The 23,533-nt window shown below is 36.5% G+C and overlaps 1 protein-coding gene across 2 annotated transcripts in view; it reads left to right on the top strand.

The window, feature by feature from the left end:
* LOC127410954 (heterogeneous nuclear ribonucleoprotein Q-like) overlaps positions 1-23,533 on the top strand; it is a 55,201-nt gene that overhangs the window by 12,915 nt on the left and 18,753 nt on the right. The window contains exons 2-4 of one of the 2 annotated variants that reach the window (XM_051646243.1): positions 13,780-13,938; positions 21,743-21,861; positions 22,208-22,315. In XM_051646243.1, the coding sequence (XP_051502203.1) occupies positions 13,791-13,938; positions 21,743-21,861; positions 22,208-22,315 (375 nt within the window). In that variant the 5' untranslated portion in view covers positions 13,780-13,790. The remainder of the gene's footprint in view (positions 1-13,779; positions 13,939-21,742; positions 21,862-22,207; positions 22,316-23,533) is intronic. The other variant, XM_051646244.1, reaches the window with a different exon arrangement.

Genomic DNA, 23,533 nt, shown 5'->3' with positions numbered 1-23,533 from the left:
ATTTTTTATTAACTTTCCAGTATGTATTTCACAAGCTAGTTAACGAGACACTGCACAGCTCCGCCCTGTCTGCAGAACCACCGTCAGCTCACAGTCAGCTCTGTAAACAATGGAGTCAGAGCGCACTCTGCTGGACAAACTACGCTATGACACCAATTCTAAAGCATTGTTTTCTGCATTATATGTTCTGAAAAAGTTTTCATATAGGTCAAATATACGGCGATACCAATATATCGCTGAAAGGCTAATATCGGCTGACCGATATATCGGTCGGTCACTAGAGTACTCCATCTGCACCAGCTACTCGAGTGTTAACATCACAACTCGAATATGCAAAAATTAATAGGGAACATTCAATATGGAATTGAGTACACGTGTTTGTGCGGGTCTCCATTAAATAACTTCATTTTACAATTGTTCATGAAAAATTTTACTTCCTTTTTGGGCTGGGCCATATGTGTATATTTTTTTTTTTTTAACAAAAATCGACTTTAAAATATCGCAATATCCGATTATATGGACAACACCCCCCACCAAGGGTCGGTGAATATTTTTGCTTTATTGATTTTGCTTTAATAATTACATTTATTGAAACACAAAAAACGTAAGAATTTCTAAATTCAAATTGCACTTTAAACAAAACGAAAAAAGCAATTAAAATAACGAAGTGATTAATAAATCTTATATCCGCCTCCCCAAATCCAAACATTTGCTATCACACAAGCATGCGTCAATGACAACAGGTGAAAAATTACTAATAGCCTATGAATTAAGAACTAAAGACAATTATAAATGTAAATATAATTATAATGTTCATCATAATAAACAAGCCTAATAAATTCCCTTGTGTTCCCAAAAAATGCTGCCAAATGTGTATGTGTTTGTATTGCATTTTGGTAATACAGTTAATGTTGCCTAAAGAAAAGAAAATAGAACTTTAGGTTCAAGGTGAACGTGTCTTGTATTACTTTATGATTTAATCACTTTCATCTTTGTTTCTTTAATTCAAAGATACCTGTATGTATTACTGAACATGTAGAGTTCACAATGTGTAAGAGCGAACTGCTCCTGGTAATAAAGCAGACTAAACTAACAGCATCTCACGAGATGATCGGAGATCATTTGCAGCATTCTCATAGACTACATTATTCTTGCAAACAGTTTTCAGTCGAATGAAACCGAGAAAAAGGATTGATAACTCTTTACATGCGTTTGTTCCACAAGACCGGGTCCCGTTGCACGTCTCTGACAGCGAATCAGACACGAGCATTGACGGCTTTTCTTTTGTCTGTTCTTAAAAATATAAAGTTTCTTCAAGCACGTGTCTTTTTGACTATCAGCATTTCTTGTCGTGTCACTCTGAGACGTCTTACAGGTCGCCCGCCTGTTGAGGGGTAGATGAGCAAAATTACTCATGCATGAAATACATTTGGACGAGGAGCTCGCGAACTGGATTGAGCCTCGTCACATTTGGAGTGTGGCGGGTGCTATTTCAAACCCTGGGCACACACAAAAAATAACGTTCATAAAATTGCTCGTAGAAAATGCTCTTAACCGCTAAGATCAATAGTTATTGGGAAACGAGGCCCAGAACACTATGCATGTGCATGTCTAGGAGAAGTGCTTTGATTGCACTTGTGAACAGCGGAGCTCACTGCGCACACACATCAAATCAGACGTGCATCTGTGGCTTTTCTTTCGTCTGTTCTTCAAAATATAATCACGTTTCGTCAAACGTGAGTCTTTGTGTCTTATTTCTTGTAATATATCACTCCAAGAAGTCTTACAGGTTGCCTTCCACAGTGGCTGGTACATCAGCAAAATACTCCGCATGAAAAAACACATTTGGCTGGTGTTCATTTCAAACCTTGTTCACCAGGAGTAGGCTGTACGACAAATTCGGGAGAAAACAAATCAAAACAGTGTCATCGATTTCAAGCTTTGCAATCGCACCCACACTTTCTGCAGGAAAATTATCTCTAGAAAATTTTAAATGATCATGTGTTGGTGAATGGTGAGACACCTGGCGAGCCACTTGATTTTTAACAAAGACGTGAGCCATAGGTTCCCGACCCCTGTTCTAAACCAAAGCCAATATATATAACAAGGCAATACCTACATTTTGGTTCTTAATGAATTCTACTGTATTTGTATCCGGTTCTTGTTGGAGTCGGAGACTTGCTTATAGTAAAGACAAACAGTTTACTGAAATGGAAAAATGCCCTTTATTTTGAGTTCATAACATGTATACATTGTAAGACATATAAAATGGCAGTAAAATCTAAGTTATGTGCTGGAGAGAAACAACTCTAAGCACATCAAACAGCACACGCCCTCTTTCAACACACCTGCCGCAGCAAACGCTCACATTAAACTGTATGCTTATTCCTTGTGTTTTACCACTTCAACTTTTCTCTGTCATTTTTCAAAGAGTTTCATCATGAAACATATTCTTTACTGACTGTAAATTGATATCTCCGTGCAGAGGCAGTGATTGATAAAGAAATTGGTTGACAATGACTTATCTATTTTATCGATTCGTTGTTGCAGCACTAAAGTTTTAAATTCGATTTTTAAAAGATTTCTAATTTACCACCTCGGACAACCTTATTTTTCAATGACCCATTTAGTTTTTTAAAGTTAAAAATGTTTTTCTGTTCACTGGTTTATTTAAATAGTCCTGTGGTGTAGGGATGGGGACAAGTACTCGGGTACTCATACGTGGCAGTAATGATCTATCATGAAAACGATGATCGATGGTGATCACGCATGATGTGACTTTTCACTTAATTAGAAATTCAGTGACAATTACCTGAAAACTAAACACAAATGTGTCAAAGAGGGAGCTTATTTTTAATTTTGAGATTGATTACGTTGTGGTTTTGAGGGGTACATTGATTGTCAGACAACTCATAGGGGCCAAACTGATATATGACGCTGCAATGCTATCGTTACTGTAATCAAAGCAGAGTGTAACTAACTGTGTTTTGAACAGCTGTCTCTGCAAAATGTTTGTTAAACACATTTTATAATCATATAATTTAAGAACTTTGACTCATTAATGGATATCATTTAATAAAAGTGAATGTTTGTCACTGACTGTAAACCTCCCTGCCCTGGGCACCGACATGCAGGTGTGTGTTACATCACGCAAACATCTCGACGAAATGGGAGTTGAAGATTTCCGCACGATTTTCCAAGTTAGAAGTCTGACATAAAGTGTCATTCTGTTGCACTTTCGCCTGTTGAAATGTGGAAATTCAGAATGGAACACTTCATGAATCGTCACAGCAACAATACGGAGCATCGTGGCTTTCCCCACAGGAGCGAACATTTGGAGACACACACACACCAGGCGTGTGGCAGTGGACTCAAAGCGCCGAAGCAGCACATATACAGCAGGCGAGTGTTTTAAACAGCTAGACAGAGTGCAGATAAATGGAACAGAATGCAGTGTCATCAAAACTGAACTTCAAATTAACACGCATGGTTAAAAACGCGATGGTTATGATGTCTCCTGTTAAGGCAACTGCGATTTGAAAATAGATGCCTCCACCTAGAACATGGGCATGTTCGGGGGGCTATGTAGCACATCCCTTTTGAACTACAGTCACCAAACTTTGTACACATATAGATCTCATAAAGCCGGACAACTTTTGCGCTGACAGTCATAAGCTCTGCCCAAAAGGAAGTTGGCCATTTTGGATTGTTTAAAAAATGCATGCTCAGAAATTTGATGTACCCCTCCCAGGGATTTCATGTTACAGGTACCAAATGTGGGCGACATCATGCCAAGACATTGACGATGCTAAATTGCGAAGGGATTTTTGATATATCGAATGGTGTTGCCATGGCGAAGCGATAAATTAATGTCAGAAAAATGGAATAAGGAAATGTCTCATATCTTCTGCGTGCAGAAAATTAAAAACATCAAAATTGAGCCAAATGTTTGTTCTTGCAGGCTGATCATATTGATGTGACTATTGTGGGTCACAGTCTTAGCACCACCAACTGGCAGAAGGAAGTGTGTCACTTCTAACAGATTTTGAAATATCCCTTTTATGTAAACCTGAATTGCTTCAAAAAAATTTTGAATAATGTCAAGACAGTGCAGATTTAAAATTCTGAAGGGTTTCTTGATATCTTAAATACTGTTGCCATGGCAATGCATTAAATCTCATCATTCCTTTTTGTGTATATTCAAATGTTTTGAGGTATTTTGCATGTTTGAATTTAAGTTTGTTAATAAACATATTTGTAAATCTTTATATAAATAAAATATAATAAAAATATCAACTGAAATTAAAAAATACTAGAAAACCCAGGCTAAGTCTAACCCAGTGTGTTCCACTCAGAGTGGTAATTACAAGAAATGTCCAATAGAGGGCATCCAAGCTCCATTGTTGAATGATTCCCAATAGAAGACTTCTGAGTCCATAATGGGCGGGGACTGAGCTCATGAGTTTGAGCTCTCTTGCAGTCGAATCCCATAACAAAATGCAAACAATGTGTCCCCACTCAATATATACATCATCTGAGGTGCGGATGCAATCTTTAATTAAAACATAGTTTTATATGGACAGATTAGAACCTTTAACATCTTACGCAGTGGGCGGATTTATTACCACTAGACCACTCAGTCGGACTCTTTATCCGTGCTGATTTATTAGGGGTGGGGGAAAAAATCGTTTCAGCGATGCATCGCGATTCATACTCCAACGATTCTGAATCTATTCTCAAAAGAATCCGAATAGATTGAGTTAAGTTTAAATCACGGCAGAGCAGTGGCGTGTGCGCCAAAGACAGACGTAGAAACAAAGACACGAGTTAAGTGCATACACTAAAGTCAAGTGCACAAACACGACTGTTTGCAGACCAGCTGTATCAAACACATGACCATTTGTGCCCGAATGAAACTACGATCCCGAAATTATTTCACAAACCCACGCACACAGCAATGGGAGAGTTTATTCGTAAAAAGACAACAAACAACATGAAAGACGAGCTCGCACCCATTATTGCACTGATTTGCACACAACGGGAGAAAACAGAAGAAAATAATGACGAGGCAGCGGTTCGGGAGATGTTGGTGATGTTTTCATTTCTTTTATTTCCCCCCCGATGCCTTTCTCTACTCTTGCGCGTTCTCCATTTCATTGGCTTTTGCTATATTGCTGGTCATTGCCAGTCACTCGCTTGTCAGGACAGTGCACACACCTAATGATAAAGGTTTGAAATCCATCGTAGCTTTTGCAACAGGGTCGTGCGATCTTTCTGCTCGCAGAGCGAACAGATGGAACAGTGCATACGAGACGCTTGATACATTTCTGAAGCAACAACTGCGCTATTTAAACCACTTTACTATAACCTGAGGAGAGGAGAAGCTGACAACTGCACTCTCATAGAAGCAGATATATCTCTCATCCTGGACCAGCAACTTCCAGTTGTGGTTAAAAATTAAAATGAATAGCATGGCATAGATTAATTTGAAATAATAATTAAATACTATTAAATGATTTACAATGCTTAAAAAAAATAATATAATCAGTTGAAGTAATAGTATTCAGTGTGTTTTGATGGAGAACCCATATTTTTTTCTTGTGCTTTCAAGAGATTTTTTTTTATAAGGTTCTAAAGAAAGAAACTGAAAAACTGAGATACTCTTTTAAACTATAGAACCATTTATTTAATCTTGTGGATGTTCCATGTTTTGTTCACAGCTCATACTGAATGTAAAGGCCAGTTTATGTAATGTGATTTTTTTTTTTTTTTTTTTTTTTTTAAAACAGCTGTTAAATAAAAAGCTGAAAGGGAAAAATAGGCAAACAGGAAGTGTCTCATATCTTCTGCGTTCATTGTGTGATTTAGATCAGATTTGAATTGTTTTTTCTTGGGGGTTAATCACATGTACGTGGCTATTGTGGGTCACGGTCGTAGCGCCACCAACTGGCAGCAGGAAGTGTGGCACTTACAACAGACTTTGAAAAAGTTCTCTTACATTTGCCCAAATTGTTTAGACACTGCTGATGGAAAATTGTGAAGGGATGCTTGATAGCTTTAATAGTGTTGTCATGGCAATGGATTAAATTACATGAAGTTGTAGTCAAACTGGAATGGTGGCACATATCTAATACACATTGTATGTTTAGGGTCCAAGTTTACATTAATGTTGAGTTGTTGCTGTGTCTATCATGCTTTGTTTTCCGAAAGCCACCGTGTGGAAATGGACCCATGGTGCTCGCATCACTGCTTGCAGCTATATTTAGTTATTATTTTCCAGAACTCCATGTTTTAGTTTTATTTAATTTCATCATCAAAATGGTGTCAAATCAGTTTATTCTTAAAACTTTTAACAAGTGAAAATAAAACTTTTCAACATGTAATTGCATTTTTTTGCCAAACTTTTATTCAACAGCAGTCTTGCTTGGAATATATTGCTTTATTATTATTATTATTATTATTATTATAATCATTATGGCGAATATTACATTTTACTATACAGTTGTAATATATTTGTCACAATTTCATCAATTTCAGGGCTCTAGCTTATATTTTGAAAGGTGCTTTTATTATGACGTATGTTTTTTGCCGGAATCTTCACTTTCTGGTTTGCAACACTTAAGTCACGTCTGAAATCTCATCTCTTTACACTGTCCTTTGAGTCTTACAAATGACATGTAGGACACAGTTTTGGAGCGTTTGTATTTTAGATTACTGGTGTTTGTGTATGTGGTAATTTTTAAATGTTATGTTTTAAATTGTATTACTGTGAAGCTCTTTGGTCAACTCTGTTGTTTTAAAAGCTTTATAAAGTTGAGTTGAGATTAAAGTACAAATGCTCTGATTTAATCATAGAAATATATATTTTACATGTGCTGTGTGGTTCACAGTAGAGTGTGTGTGTGTGTGTGTGTGTGTGTGTGTGTATTTTATTTATATATTACACATTACTTCGATCAGCCACGATATATCCCACCCCTTGACAGGTGCCATTGTAACAAGATAATCAATGTTATTGACTTCACCTGTCAGTGGTTTTAATGTTGTGGCTGATCAGTGTATCCACCTTATTGCTGGGGGTCTTACAGGGGAAATGGATGTGGGATGAACTTCCACTGGAAGTCTTTCTGTAGCATTCGCTAATGTAGGCAGTGGTCATTTAGACCCCGTTTACAGCTGGTATTAGGATGTGATTTGGATGATCGATGACAAGTGATCAGCACTATATACAGGTGTATATTGGATGCAAAATCTTTTGTGATTGAATCACAGGAATAAGATGGATATGTATGTAACATATATATGGGTCATTGGCAAATAAGGTTGTCCGAGGTATTAACAAAAAAAAAAAAAAAAATCTTTTAAAAATCTATTTTAAAACACTTGTCAGGTTTATAGAAAAGTAGCCTAATCTTTGAGTCCAATTTGGTGTCATACATTTTTGAAAAACTTTTGTAGTATTTTCTACAAAAAATTATGACTTTAAAAATGGCCTGTTGTGTAACCAAGAGAAAAAAAATTCCTTACACCTTGAATGCATGAGAAAAATAATCTCGGTTTATTTTATCGATATGCGCCGATATGATACTTTTTGTCAGAACATATAATGCAGAAAACATTGCTTTAGAATTGGTGTCATAGCGTAGTTTGTCCAGCAGAGCGCGCTCCGACTCCATTGTTTACAGAGCTGACTCTGAACTGACGTGGTTCTGCAGACAAGGCGGAGTTAAACTGTGTGGATTTGAGCGATCTCTTCTCATTAAATTGCTAACTAGTTTGTGAAATACATAATGGAAAGTTAATAAAAAATGACCCCATCATTTTATATAACTAATATAATGTTAACCCTGTCCCTGACAACCATGTCACTCATGTTTATCACATCTGTTTGCTGTTAGTCAGCTGTAGTTTGTCAGTGCAGTCAGTAATGTAGCAGATTGAAAGGTAAACATCAGAGCATCTTTTTGCAGCTCATCAGACAACGGTGCGGTGGTGGATTGTGTCTGATGAGTGTTGATTTCATGCTATGTTGTTACCTAGTTGGTGAGACACAATGCTGGAAAGTAAAATAAAGTCTGTCTTTTACTCTGTGACAACGAGCTTATAGTTAACTAGCTAACCACGTAGCTACTTTCATTGCTTGTCAGTGTGTAAACATGTATTCACCAGACTGTTTTGTTCAGGATTCACAGTTTGGTACCCCCTTCAACTGAACAATTCCAGTAGTTGCATTTATAAAATTTAATATTTAAAAGTCTGGTTTTTCAGACATTAAAATAGGATACATAAAGTAGATTTAATAAATAGTATATTTGCCCTGTGTAAATAATATATAGGAACTGTATCTAAAATAAATGAGGGGTGATAAATACTAATACAACAGGCTGGAAAAATAGACTTATTCATTTTAATATCCTACATATATATATATATATATATACACTACTATATATATATATATATATATATATATATATACACATACAGGTGCATCTCAATAAATTAGAATGTCGTGGAAAAGTTCATTTATTTCAGTAATTCAGCTCAAATTGTGAAACTCGTGTATTAAATAAATTCAGTGCACACAGACTGAAGTAGTTTAAGTCTTTGGTTCTTTTAATTGTGATGATTTTGGCTCACATTTAACAAAAACCCACCAATTCACTATCTCAAAAAATTAGAATATGGTGACATGCCAATCAGCTAATCAACTCAAAACACCTGCAAAGGTTTCCTGAGCCTTCAAAATGGTCTCTTAGTTTGGTTCACTAGGCTACACAATCATGGGGAAGACTGCTGATCTGACAGTTGTCCAGAAGACAATCATTGACACCCTTCACAAGGAGGGTAAGCCACAAACATTCATTGCCAAAAAAGCTGGCTGTTCACAGAGTGCTGTATCCAAGCATGTTAACAGAAAGTTGAGTGGAAGGAAAAAGTGTGGAAGAAAAAGATGCACAACCAACCAAGAGAACCGCAGCCTTATGAGGATTGTCAAGCAAAATCGATTCAAGAATTTGGGTGAACTTCACAAGGAATGGACTGAGGCTGGGGTCAAGGCATCAAGAGCCACCACACACAGACGTGTCAAGGAATTTGGCTACAGTTGTCGTATTCCTCTTGTTAAGCCACTCCTGAACCACAGACAACGTCAGAGGCGTCTTACCTGGGCTAAGGAGAAGAAGAACTGGACTGTTGCCCAGTGGTCCAAAGTCCTCTTTTCAGATGAGAGCAAGTTTTGTATTTCATTTGGAAACCAAGGTCCTAGAGTCTGGAGGAAGGGTGGAGAAGCTCATAGCCCAAGTTGCTTGAAGTCCAGTGTTAAGTTTCCACAGTCTGTGATGATTTGAGGTGCAATGTCATCTGCTGGTGTTGGTCCATTGTATTTTTTGAAAACCAAAGTCACTGCACCCGTTTACCAAGAAATTTTGGAGCACTCCATGCTTCCTTCTGCTGACCAGCTTTTTAAAGATGCTGATTTCATTTTCCAGCAGGATTTGGCACCTGCCCACACTGCCAAAAGCACCAAAAGTTGGTTAAATGACCATGGTGTTGGTGTGCTTGACTGGCCAGCAAACTCACCAGACCTGAACCCCATAGAGAATCTATGGGGTATTGTCAAGAGGAAAATGAGAAACAAGAGACCAAAAAATGCAGATGAGCTGAAGGCCACTGTCAAAGAAACCTGGGCTTCCATACCACCTCAGCAGTGCCACAAACTGATCACCTCCATGCCACGCCGAATTGAGGCAGTAATTAAAGCAAAAGGAGCCCCTACCAAGTATTGAGTACATATACAGTAAATGAACATACTTTCCAGAAGGCCAACAATTCACTAAAAATGTTTTTTTTATTGGTCTTATGATGTATTCTAATTTTTTGAGATAGTGAATTGGTGGGTTTTTGTTAAATGTGAGCCAAAATCATCACAATTAAAAGAACCAAAGACTTAAACTACTTCAGTCTGTGTGCACTGAATTTATTTAATACACGAAGCCTGTCAACCAAAACATGAGCTCATTGATGTCATTAAATGAGTCTACTTTTTTTATCCATCAGTTACTCCTGGTCAGAGTCTGCCGTATATATTTAGTTTATACGTAAGGTTACGTCCTACATAAATGTAATGGTGCAACGCTCAAATATTTACTGGAGCATAAATTGTGGCTTAGTGCCCATTTATGCCACAACTAGGCTAAGTTGTAACGTACGTATAGCTGGTGCAACTGGCCTCTGATGTTTATTTAGCTATTTATTTTATTCTTTATTTAAATAGTCAGCATTTGACTGATACTGAACAGTACTGATGTTTATTTAGCTGTTTATTTTATTCTTTATTTAAATAGTCAGCATTTGACTGATACTGAACAGTACTGATGTATATTTAACTTTTTTATTTGTATTTATTCTTTATTTTCTCAGTGTTAATTTCTAGAATTTGTTGATAATGTATAATAATAATGTCAAATGTTCTTTGATAAAAGTATTTAAGAAAGTAGCTTTCTGAGTACCTTTTCATAGTCATATCGGTGCACAATCCACATAGAAAAGGTCTGTTTTCATTCCAGCTCAAAAATTAGCTACATCGGCCACCATATCGGTAATCGGTTAATTTTTTTCCTCTCTAAAATCGGTACCAGTCTCAAAAATCCCATATCGGTTGGGCTCTAATTCATAGTATTTTATAACACAATTGTGACACTTGTTTTTTAAAATGAATTTTAATATTAAATTTAGAAATTTAAGATTATTCTGGATTACTCAGGCCAACAATTTTAAAAAATTTCAGATTTAATGATTAATTGTCATTAATAATTTGATTTAAGCTTATTGATCGTTGATAATTTCAGCACAAATGTGTTCAGTAATCATGCCAGCAGGCATTATATCTGACTATACAGTCACTTGCTGCTAGAGGGCGCACTGCTGCATGTCACGTTTTGTCAGCAACACAGAATTAAAAAAAAGAGCCATGCATCCTTCACTTCCTCTATTATAAAGATAAAGCGGGCTCAATGTAATCAGTGTTTGAGCGTTTCTCTATAGATGAACATTCAATTGTAAATGAAAATTATTTCTGAATATACTGTTATAGCATGTTAAAGTACAACATGACAACAAGCACTGTTGATCTATCGGTTTCCTTGTTTCATCCCATCCTACAGTTATGTCAGTTTAAGCCGGGAGAGCATGAAAGCACATTTATCTGACACTCAGCAGAGAAACCGTATGATATGTACTGTGTTTACACCGCATGTAATGATTTTACTTAAAAAAACAAAAAAAAACAAACATTTAAGGTACGAAATCTCTCACGATCAACAACGTGACGTTTCAGTTAACTCAAATATGTATCATCTAAACTACTGGTCGACCGATATTCTGATTTTTTTTCATTACCGGCATCGGCCGATAAATGTTCCTGTTTGGACGATTTTTTTCTTGAGGGCACTGAAAATCTTCTGCTTGCATGTGAAGCATCTGAGACATGTAAACGACCAGTCACGGTTCATTTTGTTACGTGCTATCGTGTTACTACAATAATAGACCGTGTGCAACACATTTAAACGGTCTGCATATGAGAGCCATAACGGATGCATTTGAGCTCATAATGTTAAAGTGCTCGCCTGTTTCATTCTCTCTCTCTCTCCTCAACAGTTCCCTGTAACTTTTAACCATCTTGTCTAATAATAAAAAGGCAAATATCAATAATATATGCACATATTTGCAGAAGGTATATCTCGTTTAAATGGATATAATAAACCAACCTCACCCAACTTCAGCAGATCCAGCATCCTGTGGAGCGCTCATAAATATTCCTCTGTAGCATGTATTCTAACAGTCTCAACAGTTCCATGTCACTTCCTTTTCTAATGATAAAAGGCAAATATTAATAAAACTTCTGTTATATACCATCTGCATCTTTGCTATATCAGCATGTATTAGCTGATATAGCAAGTAAATGTATTATTCACTATCACTGTATGAATATTTGGTTTGATTTGATTTTTTTTTTTTTTTTTTTTTTTGAGTAAATGCAATTGCTAATGTGGACATGCCATCCATGGTTGCTGGACTGCTGTGTGTACTGTTATTTCCTTCCTAATATATTAACAATTTCTTCAGATTTCTGTTTAGTCATCAAATTTTAGTAATTTATTTGCACATGAAGAAACTTATCTACCATTTCAAATGCAATATTTTTAGTTTAGTAGGAAATTGAGTAAATATAGTGCTAAATTTATTTATTGTTTTAAATAAAAAGTTTATTATATTTGTGATATATCGGCCTATCGGCCACCCTTCTCTCTGGATATCGGCCATTAAAAAAAAACAAAAAAAAACATATCGGTCGACCACTAATCTAAACAAGTTATTATTAACAGTCAGGGATGGACCCGATACTGGTATTGGAATCGAATCCGATACTGGGCTCACGTACTAGTCAAAAGTCTCAGATACCAAAAAACAATACCATCTGACTTATGAATGTCATTGCATAAGCTTACAGTGCACAAATTAAATCCACGATATGTCCTTGTGTTATTATTAAACAGCAAAGGCTGCAATTTAATGAAATAAATGTGTAAGCTGCATGTGCACATGCAGTTAGTTGATTAAATCGCTGCCTTTAGCAGTTTAAATTCACTTGGAGTCACCAGCAATCTGCACTTCCTCAGCTGTGAATCATGATATCATGAAGCGGCATTGAGTAAATCGTCAAAATAAGAGTCCATTTTAATAGACAAAAATATGACACGTATCAATATTCTATAGTTAGGTATTTACTGTAATTATAAAATAATTGTATTAAGCAATATCTCACATCTGTGTTGCTCTGTTGTGCTGCTCTTTATTTGACAGTTTAATTTTTGTTGTATTATCTGTTAAAAAAAAAAAAATATATATATATATAATAATAAACTTGATATAATAAAATAATGCAGTGGTATGTTGGAAATTTAATTGTTCTATTTTCATTTATTGAAAGTTTTATTGAATTCATTTGTTTAGACACCCTTTAATGATAACATTGAATTAAACTGTTAAATATGGAATTTGTTAAACTAAATTGTAAAATATAAATAAATAAAATGGATTTCATAGGGCCATACATGTTAACATACAGAGCTTCTTTTCATGAAAAAGATCTTCCCCTTAATTATGCAAAATAATTCTTAGATGGCCTTTACATCTTATTTGAGTTGTAATGGCTGAAAATAAAGTTAGAAGTTCAGTTGATTTGATATTTATTTTTTTGAAAACTGTAACATAAAAAAAAAAACTGGTATTGGTGAGTACTGAATAGGAAGTATCATGCTCATTCTCCAAAAAATGGTATCGGAACATCCCTATTAACAGTAAATCATAAACAGTAATTAAACAATTCACAAATTCATACTGAACAAATCCTAAATGTATTAAAATACACTGAACTAAGAGTATTTCAAGAGGAAAATGCCAATACTCACATTTCTTAGGTGTATTTAAATATTTAACAGCACATATTCTGATGCCTCCACTGGCATTTTACGGTATTAACATTAACGGTTAATTGATTAATTGATCATTAAATTCCACAACAATCGATTATGAAAATGTCAAAACATTTACATCCCTGCTCAGGACGATTAGACCACGTACATTTTTTTTACTTAAAGCCCCAAAAAAATAAAAATAAAAATGACTTTATACTCAAATTGAAATTATGCTCATCATAGAATAGATGTTTTACCCAGTTGTGGTTGTGGATTAACTTGGCTCTTTATATCTGCACAGATCTCAAAGACATGGCCACAGAGCATATAAATGGAAATGGTACCGATGAACCGGTGGATTCTTCGACTACAATTACTCATTCAGAGCACTTCCAGACACTACTAGATGCGGGCTTACCGAGAAAAGTTGCTGTCAAGCTAGATGAAATTTACATAGCAGGTAAGACATGCATCATATACTCACTATATGATTGCATATACAGTGGCATGCGTTAATGGTTATTGATTCGAATAATTGCTTTTTCCACTACTGCCTACGATTATTTTTAAGTGACTTTTAACCAATATTATGCTGGGAATTGATACTGATTTCCTGATTCGATTCGGATTCACAAGCTCTCGATTCAATATCAACTCTATTCGATATCGATTCATAAGGTAATTTTTTCCATTACAATTAGGACTGGGCGATAGGACGATGTTATCGGATATCAACGATGTCTTGCAAAGATCTTGATGCCGATTGCGACGCTCATTGACAGATTATAATCGACAATATTGGGAAATGGCAAAACTATGGATCTGGGAAGTCAGCAAATATATTAAACCGTAGCCCAGGGTGTGAAATTAGCACATGTGACCGCCAAATGCGACGAGACTGAATCCAGATCTCAAGCTCCTCGTCCAAATGTATTTCATGCACGAGTAATTTTGCTCATCTACCCGTAACAGGAACTGTAAGATGTCTCGGAGTGACACATGACAAGAAATGCTGTTTGTCACAAAGACACGCGCTTGAAGAAACTTTATATTTTTAAGAACATACAAAAGAAAAGCAGTCAATGCTTGTGTCTGATTTGCTGTTTGTTCAGAGGCATGCAGCACAAGTCTTTCTTGTGGAACAAGCACATGTAAAGAGTTTTCACTTTTTTCATTTGTCAAACTGTTAGCAAGAATAAAGTCGTCTATGAGAATGCTGCAAATGATCTCTGATCATCTCAGGAGGTGTTGTGAGTTTAGTTTGCTTTATTTCCAAGTGGTTAGCATGCATTGTGAATGCAACTCTGCAGTAGTGCCCAACCGATATATCGGTCGGCCGATATTAGCCTTTCACCGATATAACGGTATCGCCGTATATGTTTACCGATACGAAAACGTTTTTTCAGAACATATAATGCAGAAAACATTGCTTTAGAATTGGTGTCATAGCGTAGTTTGTCCAGCAGAGCGCGCTCCGACTCCATTGTTTACAGAGCTGACTCTGAACTGACGTGGTTCTGCAGACAGGGCGGAGTTAAACTGTGTGGATTTGAGCAATCTCATTAAATTGCTAACTAGTTTGTGAAATACATACTGGAAAGTTAATAAAAAATGACCCCATCATTTTATATAACTAATATAACGTTAACTATGTCCCTGACAACCATGTCACTCATGTTTATCACATCTGTTTGCTGTTAGTCAGCTGTAGTTTGTCAGTGCAGTCAGTAATGTAGCAGATTGAAAGGTAAACATCAGAGCATCTTTTTGCCGCTCATCAGACAACGGTGCGGTGGTGGATTGTGTCTGAGTGTTGATTTCATGCTATGTTGTTACCTAGTTGATGAGAAACAATGCTGGAAAGTAAAATAAACAACGTCCGTCTTTTACTCTCCGTGACAACGAGCTTACAGCTAACTAGCTAATCACATAGCTACTTTCATTGTTGTCAGCTGAGTGGAAGCTAATGAGTAAACATGTATTCACCAAACTGTTTTGTTCAGGATTCACAGTTTGGTACCCCCTTCAATCGAACAATTCCAGTCATTGCATTTATAAAATGTAATATTTAAAAGTTTCCCCTGAACTTGTATAGCAGAATACGGTGTAACACCGCTGCCACTGTTTATATCTTGTCTCAGCAGGTGTAAATGCTTCTTGTTTTACCCGACACTAATTGACTGGCAGTATTAAAATAGTCAGCATTTGACTGATACTAAACATACAGTACTGAAGTTTATTTAGCTATTTATTATATTCATATTTTTATTTATTTTAATAGTCAGCATTTGACTGATACTAAACAGTACTGATGTTTATTTAGCTATTTATTGTATTTTTATTTATTTATTTTCTCAGTGTTCATTTCTAGAATTTGTTGACAAAAATCTGATGCAAAATCAGTGCACAATCCACATAGCTCAAAAATTAGCTATATCGGTCACCATATCGGTAATCTGTGAATTTCCCCAATCTAAAATCGGTATCAGTCTCAAAAAATCCCATATTGGTCAGGCTCTAGTCTGCAGGTTAATGTATATCTTTGTATTAAACAAACAAAGACTAAAGTGATAATCAAAGTAATACAAGACATGCTCACCTTGAACCTAAAATTGAGTTCTATTAATAACTGTATTACCAAAACAGAATACAAACACATTTGATAAGAACACATTTGGCAGCATTATTTATTATGATTATTATTGTCTTAATAATTGTCTTCAGTTCTTAATCTGTAGGCTATTAGTAATTTTCCACCTGTTGTCATTGACGGATGCTTGCGTGCTGGTAAATGTTTGGATTTGGGGAGATGATTAAATTTTATCACTTTGTTATTTTATTGCTTTTTTCATTTAGTTTAAAGTGCAATTTGAATTTAGAAATGTCTTTTTGTTTGTTTTTTGTGTTTCAATAAATAAAAAAAATTCCGACCCTCAGCAGGGGGTTGACGATATAATCGTAGATTGCGATGTTTTGTTGTTTTTTTTAAGTCTATTATCAATAAAATAATTTACATATCGCCCAGCCCTAGTTAATGTCGATTTTGCTTGCATATGAAATAAATCCTCTCTCAGCTAGTGTTGTTAATTGTAAAGGGAACTTCTAGCCCTTTAAGGTGCCATTCTAAAAGATACATTTTACAAACTAGGCCTGTATTTTATCATTAGTTTTTCACCATATTGGTCAATAAAAAATAAAAAAAATCTGTGTATTCCATCAATAAAAATCTTGAAATTGCATATCCTATATTTTTTGTTGCATGTTTGTTTACATGCATTAATTTGTACCTTTTACAAGTACTTGCATTAGTGCTGCAACAATTAAGATAAAACTGATAATTATCATAAATTAAAATCATAGACATGAAATTCGTTCATTATCAATTAGATGGATATGTGCAGCAAGCATGGAGAAGCTCCATCAATGATGTTACATAACAGTCAGTAAAGAATGTGCTTCATGATGAAACTCGTTTGAACAATGACAGAGACGAGTTGAAGCAGAAAAAATACGGCCCAAGTTGTCCAGTGGACGAGAGCACTTTATAAACCCTTGATAGAAGATCATTATAAGCATACAGTGTAGTGTGGAGCGGTTGCTGCAGCGTGCGTTGTTCGATGCACAAGTTGTTTCTCTCCAGTGCGTTAGGGTTACTTACCCTATGTAATGTACTTTCATTTTACTGCTGTTTTCTATGTTTTATAATGTGTACATATTTTGAATTCAAACTTGGGCACGTATTTCCATTTCACAAAACAATTTGTCTTCACCACAAGCAAGTCTCCGTTAAACTTCACTGAGCAAGCGACCGCGCACATCCACGTAAATCAAACCGATTGCAATGGAGAAAAGGAGCGCAATCATTTTGATTAAAGTGAATCTGCACTATGTTTACAGGTGATTGTACTACAGTTGAAGTCAGAAGTTTAAATACACTTAGGTTGAAGTCATTAAAACTAATTTTTTAATCACTCCACAGATTTAATATTAGAAAACTATAGTTTTGGCAAGTCGTTTAGGACATCTACTTTGTGCATGACACGAGTAATTTTTCCAACAATTGTTTACAGACAGATTGTTTCACTTTTAATTGACTATATCACAATTCCAGTGGGTCAGAAGTTTACATACACTAATTTAACTGTTCCTTTAAGCAACTTGGAAAATTCCAGAAAATTATGTCAAGCCTTTAGACAATTACTCAATTAGCTTCTGATAGGAGGTGTACTGAATTAGAGATGTACCTGTGGATGTATTTTAAGGTCTACCTTCAAACTCAGTGCCTCTTTGCCTGACATCATGGGAAAATCGAACGAAATCAGCCAAGACCTCAGGAAAAAAAAAATTGTGGACCTCCACAAGTCTGGTTCATCCTTGGGAGCAATTTCCAAATGCCTGAAGGTACCACGTTCATCTGTACAAACAATAGTAACCAAGTATAAACACCATGCGACCACGCAACCATCATACCGCTCAGGAAGGAGACGCATTCTGTCTCCTAGAGAGGAACATAGTTTAGTGTGAAAAGTGCAAATCAATCCCATAACAACAGCAAAGGACCTTGCTAGAGGAAACAGGTAGACAAGTATCTACAGTTGTGCTCAAAAGTTTGCATACCCTGGCAGAAATTGTGAAATTTTGGCATTGATTTTGAAAATATGACTAATCATGCAAAAAAAAAAAGAAACTGTCTTTTATTTAAGGATAGTGATCATATGTAGCCATTTATTATCACATAGTTGTTTGGTTCCTTTTTAAATCATAATGATAACAGAAATCACCCAAATGGCCCTGATCAAAAGTTTACATACCCTTGAATGTTTGGCCTTGTTACAGACACACAAGGTGACACACACCCACGGGTTTAAATGGCAATTAAAGGTTAATTTCCCACACCTGTGGCTTTTTAAATTGCAATTAGTGTCTGTGTATAAATAGTCAATGAGTTTGTTAGCTCTCACGTGGATGCACTGAGCAGGCTAGATACTGAGCCATGAGGAGCAGAAAAGAACTGTCAAAAGACCTGCGTAACAAGGTAATGGAACTTTATAAAGATGGAGAAGGATGTAAAAAGATATCCAAAGTTTTGAAAATGGCGGTCAGTACTGTTCAATCACTTATTAAGAAGTGGAAAATTCGGGGATCTCTTGATACCAAGCCAAGGTCAGGTAGACCAAGAAAGATTTCAGCCACAACTGCCAGAAGAATTGTTCGGGATACAAAGAAAAACCCACAGGTAACCTCAGGAGAAATACAGGCTGCTCTGGAAAAAGACGGTGTGGTTGTTTCAAGGAGCACAATACGACGATACTTGAACAAAAATGAGCTGCATGGTCGAGTTGCCAGAAAGAAGCCTTTACTGCGCCAATGCCTGGATACAATATGCCCGACAACACCTTGACACGCCTCACAGTTTCCGGCACACTGTAATTTGGAGTGACGAGACCAAAATAGAGCTTTATGGTCACAACCATAAGTGCTATGTTTGGAGAGGGATCAACAAGGCCTATAGTGAAAAGAATACCATCCCCACTGTGACACATGGTGGTGGCTCACTAATGTTTTGGGGGTGTGTGAGCTCTAAAGGCACGGGGAATCTTGTGAAAATTGATGGCAAGAGGAATGCAGCATGTTATCAGAAAATACTGGCAGACAGTTTGCATTCTTCTGCACGAAAGCTGCGCATGGGACACTCTTGGATTTCCAGTACGACAATGACCCTAAGCACAAGGCCAAGTTGACCCTCCAGTGGTTACAGCAGAAAAAGGTGAAGGTTCTGGAGTGGCCATCACAGTCTCCTGACCTAAATATCATCGAGCCACTCTGGGCAGATCTCAAACGTGTGGTTCATGCAATACGACCAAAGATTTGCATGACCTGTAGGCATTTTGCCAAGACGAATGGGCAGCTATACCACCTGCAAGAATTTGGGGCCTCATAGACAACTATTACAAAAGACTGCACGCTGTCATTGATGCTAAAAGGGGCAATACACAGTATTAAGAACTAAGGGTATGCAGACTTTTGGACAGGGGTCATTTCATTTTTTTTCTTTGTTGCCATGTTTTGTTTTATGATTGTGCCATTCTGTTATAACCTACAGTTGAATATGAATCCCATAAGAAATAAAAGAAATGTGTTTTGCCTGCTCACTCATGTTTTCTTTAAAAATGGTACATATATTACCAATTCTCCAAGGGTATGCAAACTTTTGAGCACAACTGTATACCCACAGTAACACGAGTCCTATATCGACATAACCTGAAAGGATGCTCAGCAAGGAAGAAGCCACTGCTCCAAAACCACCATAAAAAAGCCAGACTACAGTTTGCAAGTGCACATGGGGACAAAGATCTTACTTTCTGGAGAAATGTCCTCTGGTCTGATGAAACAAAAATTGAACTGTTTGGCCATAATGCCCATCGTTATGTTTGGAGGAAAAAGGGTGAGGCTTGCGAGCTGAAGAACACCATCCCAACCGTGAAGCATGGGGGTGGCAGCATCATGTTGTGGGGGTGCTTTGCTGCAGGAGGGACTGGTGCACTGCACAAAATAGATGGCATCATGAGGAAGGAAAATTGTCGATGTATTTAAGCAAAATCTCAAGACATCAGCCAGGAAGTTAAAGCTCAGTCGCAAATTGGACTTCCAAATGGATAATGACCCCAAGAATACCCCCAAAGTTGTGGCAAAATGGCTTAGGGACAACAAAGTTATTGGAGTGGCCATCACATCGACCTCAATCCAATAGAAAATTTGTGGGCAGAACTGAAAAAGCATGTGCGAGCAAGGAGGCCTACAAACCTGATTCAGTTACACCAGTTCTGTCTGGAGGAATGTGCCAAAATTCCAGCAACTTATTGTGAGAAGCTTGTGGAAGGCTACCCAAAACATTTGACCCAAGTTAAACAATTTAAAGGCAATGCTACCAAATACTAACAAAGTGTATGTGAACTTCTGACCCACTGGGAATGTGATGAAAGAAATAAAAGCTGAAGTAAATAATTCTCTCTACCATTATTCTGATATTTCACATTCTTAAAATAAAGTAGTGATCCTAACTGACAGGGAATATTTTCTACGATTTAATGTCAGGAATTGTGAAAAACTGAGTTTAAATGTACTTGGCTAAGGTGTATGTAAACTTCTGACTTCAACTGTATATAATGCTGAATAATATGTATAATAATGCGAAGAGTCCTGACATTTGTTAGTCCTGATAATCCCAAATGTAATGTCTGATTTCACCAGTAAATTTATGGTATGGCAAATATTGCTTTACTGGAGTCCAACTTTTCATGATTCAGGCTTTGTTCAAAGTTTTGTGAGTGTAGAATCGTGAATTCGGTACCATAAATCTTCTTACAGCCTTTTTTTTTTTTTTTTAAATCCTTGTTTGTCACATTTAAATAAAATGCAGGAAACAAGATTTCGTTTTAAATCTGATTAATCAAAAAATAACCAAAGATTAATCTATTATCAAAATAGATGTTAGTTGCAGCTCTAATTTACTTTAGTATGTAGAACAAGCACTAAATCAGTCTCTAAGGTTAGTGCAAGTGATTTACTCACTTTGTAGAGGGTTGCAGCATAGAGTAAAAGATCAATCTTGGTATTTAAGAATCAAGATTTAAGTTTAAGGTTTAAATAAAGCATCGTAAAATCTATATTTTTACCCAGTCTGAGGCAATATGCAGAACCGAACATTGCTTTTTGACAATAAATCATCACTGTCAGGATGGGGGCATCAGAAGTTTTGGGGAGGGGGCTTGAGGCAAATCTAGGGGGCCAAGGCCCCCTGTAGACCCCCCCCCCCCCCGGCCATGACCTGTTATTGTAATACTGCTGAATGCGTTGTTGGGTGATTACTCTGTACAGACCCAACAAATTACATCATTGATTGGTTGATCTGATATTAACAAACCGATAGCTCTCCGAATATTGGTTAAAAAAAAATATATATATATTTGCCAAATATAATATAATACACTTCTGATGCCTTCTCTGTGTCTGGTGTTAGAGCAAGTGTGCTGCAAAACGTGCACATGCAGGACAATGACAGCAGCTGGTTGTGATTAGATGATGAGTGCTTGTAAAGTGTTATTTACATGATGCAGTGAATGGCTTTGCTTGACTGTGTCAAATTGCACATGACATCAGCTGAGGAAAGTGCTGCAAAGTAGACCTGAGAATGTCAGGATTTTAAAACTGCATTAATAATTCTCAGTAAAGTGAACTCTAAAGGTGGTTTTTGTATCTTGCAGGTCTCGTTTCACACAGTGATCTTGATGATCGGGCAATTGAAGCACTTAAAGAGTTCAACGAAGAGGGCGCGCTGCAAGTTCTCCTGCAGTTTAAAGACAGCGACCTCTCACACGTTCAGGTATGTATGAGACCGACAAAACCACGATGGAATTGATTGTTACTTAGTTTCTTATGTATCTTCTATCTTTTGTATTTTCATTATTGTTGAACAATGACATGTTAGAATTTTCCTACAACAATGGATACATTTAAATATAATAGCTAAGAATGAATTAAAATGAGTTGTGATTTGCAAGGTTGTTTTTGACCTGCAGACCTGTTAAGTTGATAAAACAATAAAAGCTGTAGTAATCGGTCATCTTTAAGTATATCTAAAGAATTGATTGTTTTAATTTTCATCCTACTGTGCATGTAGAGCACATGATCACACATGCTCACCTGTCATTCATGTATGTTTTGAACAGAATAAAAGTGCCTTTCTGTGTGGAGTGATGAAGACATACAGACAGAGGGAGAAGCAGGGGACCAAAGTGTCAGATTCCACTAAAGGACCAGATGAGGCCAAAATCAAAGTATGTTTGTTAGAGGGAGTTAGGAGTGGTGTTCTACCTTTGTCATTTGAGAAGTCTGAGTGTAGCTCTTAAAAGATTTATATCTGTCCTTTGTCTATCATACTTTAGTTGTTCTTTCTATTGCTTTATCATTCTGCCTGTTGTTCCAACCATCTATAAACACAATAAGAGCAAATGAAACACAATTTGCTGAATTTAAATGTTAACTCAATTTGACCCCATTTACACCTGGTATTAAGATGCATTCTTGGTGATCTGATCACGTGTTCAGCACTACATACAGGTCTAAACGGGGTCTAAAACATTTTGTGATCAGATCACAAAAACCACATACAAAGTTAGTCAGAAACATGTGACCACATCGCATTTGAGGTGTAAAAGCTAATCCGTCCTATATGCATCACGGACAGCAGTGGAGCTTCACCTCTCACCTGTCAATCAACTGCTGCACTAAAACAAAAATTTACATTTTGCCGGTTACGAGCAGCTTAAAATGGAAATAACCGTCCGATCTGAAAAATGAAATAAAGCAGATACATATCCAAGCACGAGACCTTCACAGATATTCAGTGTTTTTGATATCAAAACAAATGAGAAGCACGAACATCTGAAGCTCCTTTAGTACAGGTAATTCACTAAAATAATGGACAGTTCTGCTCAATGTTGTGTTTATGCTTAGATAAAATTTCAGATGCATTGGGGAGAAACATCGAGCTGATTTTATTCATGCTTTGTCTTTTATGACTTTGGGGGTTTATTATCATGCATTATCAACACACTGACAAAGTGATTGATGTATGTCGTCATGATTCATAGACCCTCTCAAAATCCGAACACAAGTGGTCACAGGAGACACATTTAAGTGACCAGGTGTAAACCGTGATGTCCCGCCTGACCACGTGTGATCAGATCACCCGAGACGCATATTAATACCAGGCGTACAATGATTTTTAACTCCAGTTATTTGACTCAAGTACACAGTTAAACCTTTTCACAGGTAATCTTAAACTTATATAACAAATACACTTAATTTCATATTAACAGTAGTTTTCTTTGTTACATAATAACAGTAGTGCTTGTTAGAGGTCACCTGAGAACTGAGGTGGTGAAAAAGGCTGTTAACTGATTAATCGGCCGATAGTTCTTAAAATCGATTTACAGAATCTTTTTTTTGAAAAGCAAATAGTTTACCTAAAAATTGATGTCCACATATGTGGG

The sequence above is a fragment of the Myxocyprinus asiaticus genome, chromosome 20 (assembly GCF_019703515.2).
Source record: "Myxocyprinus asiaticus isolate MX2 ecotype Aquarium Trade chromosome 20, UBuf_Myxa_2, whole genome shotgun sequence".
Classification (NCBI taxonomy): Eukaryota; Metazoa; Chordata; class Actinopteri; order Cypriniformes; family Catostomidae; genus Myxocyprinus; species Myxocyprinus asiaticus.
The sequence above is the reverse complement of the archived record's forward strand: the minus strand, read 5'-3'. Positions and strand labels throughout refer to the sequence as shown.